The sequence below is a fragment of the Vollenhovia emeryi genome, unplaced genomic scaffold, assembly GCF_000949405.1.
Source record: "Vollenhovia emeryi isolate VEMERY1.0 unplaced genomic scaffold, V.emery_V1.0 DF946345.1, whole genome shotgun sequence".
Classification (NCBI taxonomy): domain Eukaryota; kingdom Metazoa; phylum Arthropoda; class Insecta; order Hymenoptera; family Formicidae; genus Vollenhovia; species Vollenhovia emeryi.
In genome coordinates this window covers 1-1,461 of record NW_011960021.1, presented here as the reverse complement: position 1 = coordinate 1,461, position 1,461 = coordinate 1, and the positions used below count along the sequence as shown (strand labels likewise).

General features: G+C 54.0%; 1 protein-coding gene across 1 annotated transcript; it reads left to right on the top strand.

The window, feature by feature from the left end:
* Window positions 1-710: 710 nt before the first annotated feature.
* On the top strand, window positions 711-1,346 carry LOC105559893. The gene has a single exon (XM_012008535.1). It carries the CDS (start codon window positions 711-713, stop codon window positions 1,344-1,346), a length of 636 nt encoding a protein of 211 aa, XP_011863925.1.
* Window positions 1,347-1,461: the final 115 nt, after the last annotated feature.

Here is a 1,461-nt window from a genome sequence, read left to right as displayed (position 1 = left end):
TGAAGGTTTTTGGTTGTCATAACAAAAGCATTACGTTATAACAACAAAACCTAACCAACAAAGATATTTGTTTGTGGCAACCAAACAATTTTGTTCGGCATATTTCAACCAAATTATTTTGTCATTGCAACAAAATTTTGGTTCATACAACAAAACATTTTTCCTAGTGCAGGTCGGTGCACGCGTCATCCCGGCGGGCGCGCATTCCGCGCAGCTATCCCGGCGGACATCTTCGCGCCGGCGAGTCATCCCGGCGGGCGCGCATCCCGCGCAGCCACCCCGGCGGACATCTTCGCGCCAGTGAGTCATCCCGGCGGGCGCACATCCCGCGCAGCCATCCCGGCGGACACCTTTGCACCAGCGAGCCATACCGGCAGCGCGCGGGCCCATCCCGTCGCGCAGAGGACTACATCAACGGGACGCGTTGCGCATTCAGCCCCCGGCGCGCGCACGCAACATAGGCCTTGAGGGACGCCCCTGGCAGCGCATCCAGCAGGCACCGCCGTCCGGCGGGACGCAGGACAGCGCCTCTACCCTCCCTCTCGCCTACGTCTCGAGTCAGGGCTCTACCTCCTTCGAGGGACGACGCCGCTTCTAGAACTTCGAGAGCGTTGAGGCATATGCTTTGCCTCGTCCTGGTATTTCTCCTCAGTTTCTTTTCTTTTTTCTCATTTTTTCTCGGTTCGCGGTACACGTCACATCGTTTAAACATGACGGAGGAAGACGCGCGCGTAGAATCGTATCGGGTGCTTAAGATTCCGCCCTTCTGGCGACAGGCCCCGGAAGATTGGTTTTTGCGTGTGGAAGCGTCGTTTAGAAACGCGAATATAACCGTCGATAGTACTAAAGTCGATCACCTTATCGCTAGCCTCGATCCCGAGGTCATTTCGCATATCCGAGATTTGATTACGGCGGATCCACCGCCCGATAACCTGTACAAAGCGCTCAGAGACAGGATTCTCGCGACATTCGCGGTCTCACCGGAGGCCCGTTTACGGCAATTGTTAAAGGGTCAGGTTCTGGGGGACCGGCGGCCCTCTCACATATTAAGTCAGATGAATCAGCTCAACGGTGGGCAATGCAGTAGTCCTGCTGTATTAAGATCTCTCTTTATTGAGTTGTTGCCCGACACGCATAAAGCCATTTTGGTTGCGACGAACGAACCCGACCTGCAAAAATTAGCTGAAATCGCGGATAAACTCGCGGATATTAACGGTCCCAGTTCCGCAGTTACCGTAGTCGCGCCGAAAGAATCCAAAGACGCTCGTCCTAAAGCTCCATTGAGCACTGCCGAGCAGTTAGATATGGGGTGCTTTTCAGCAGTGTACACAGGCGACACTGTGTAACACAGTGTATGAGTTGTACGACCCCAGTGCTTTCCAACTACGACACAAGTCGACACAAGCGTACACAGCTAAAATGGGGTGCTTTCCAGCAACGTACACAGGCGACACTGTGTAA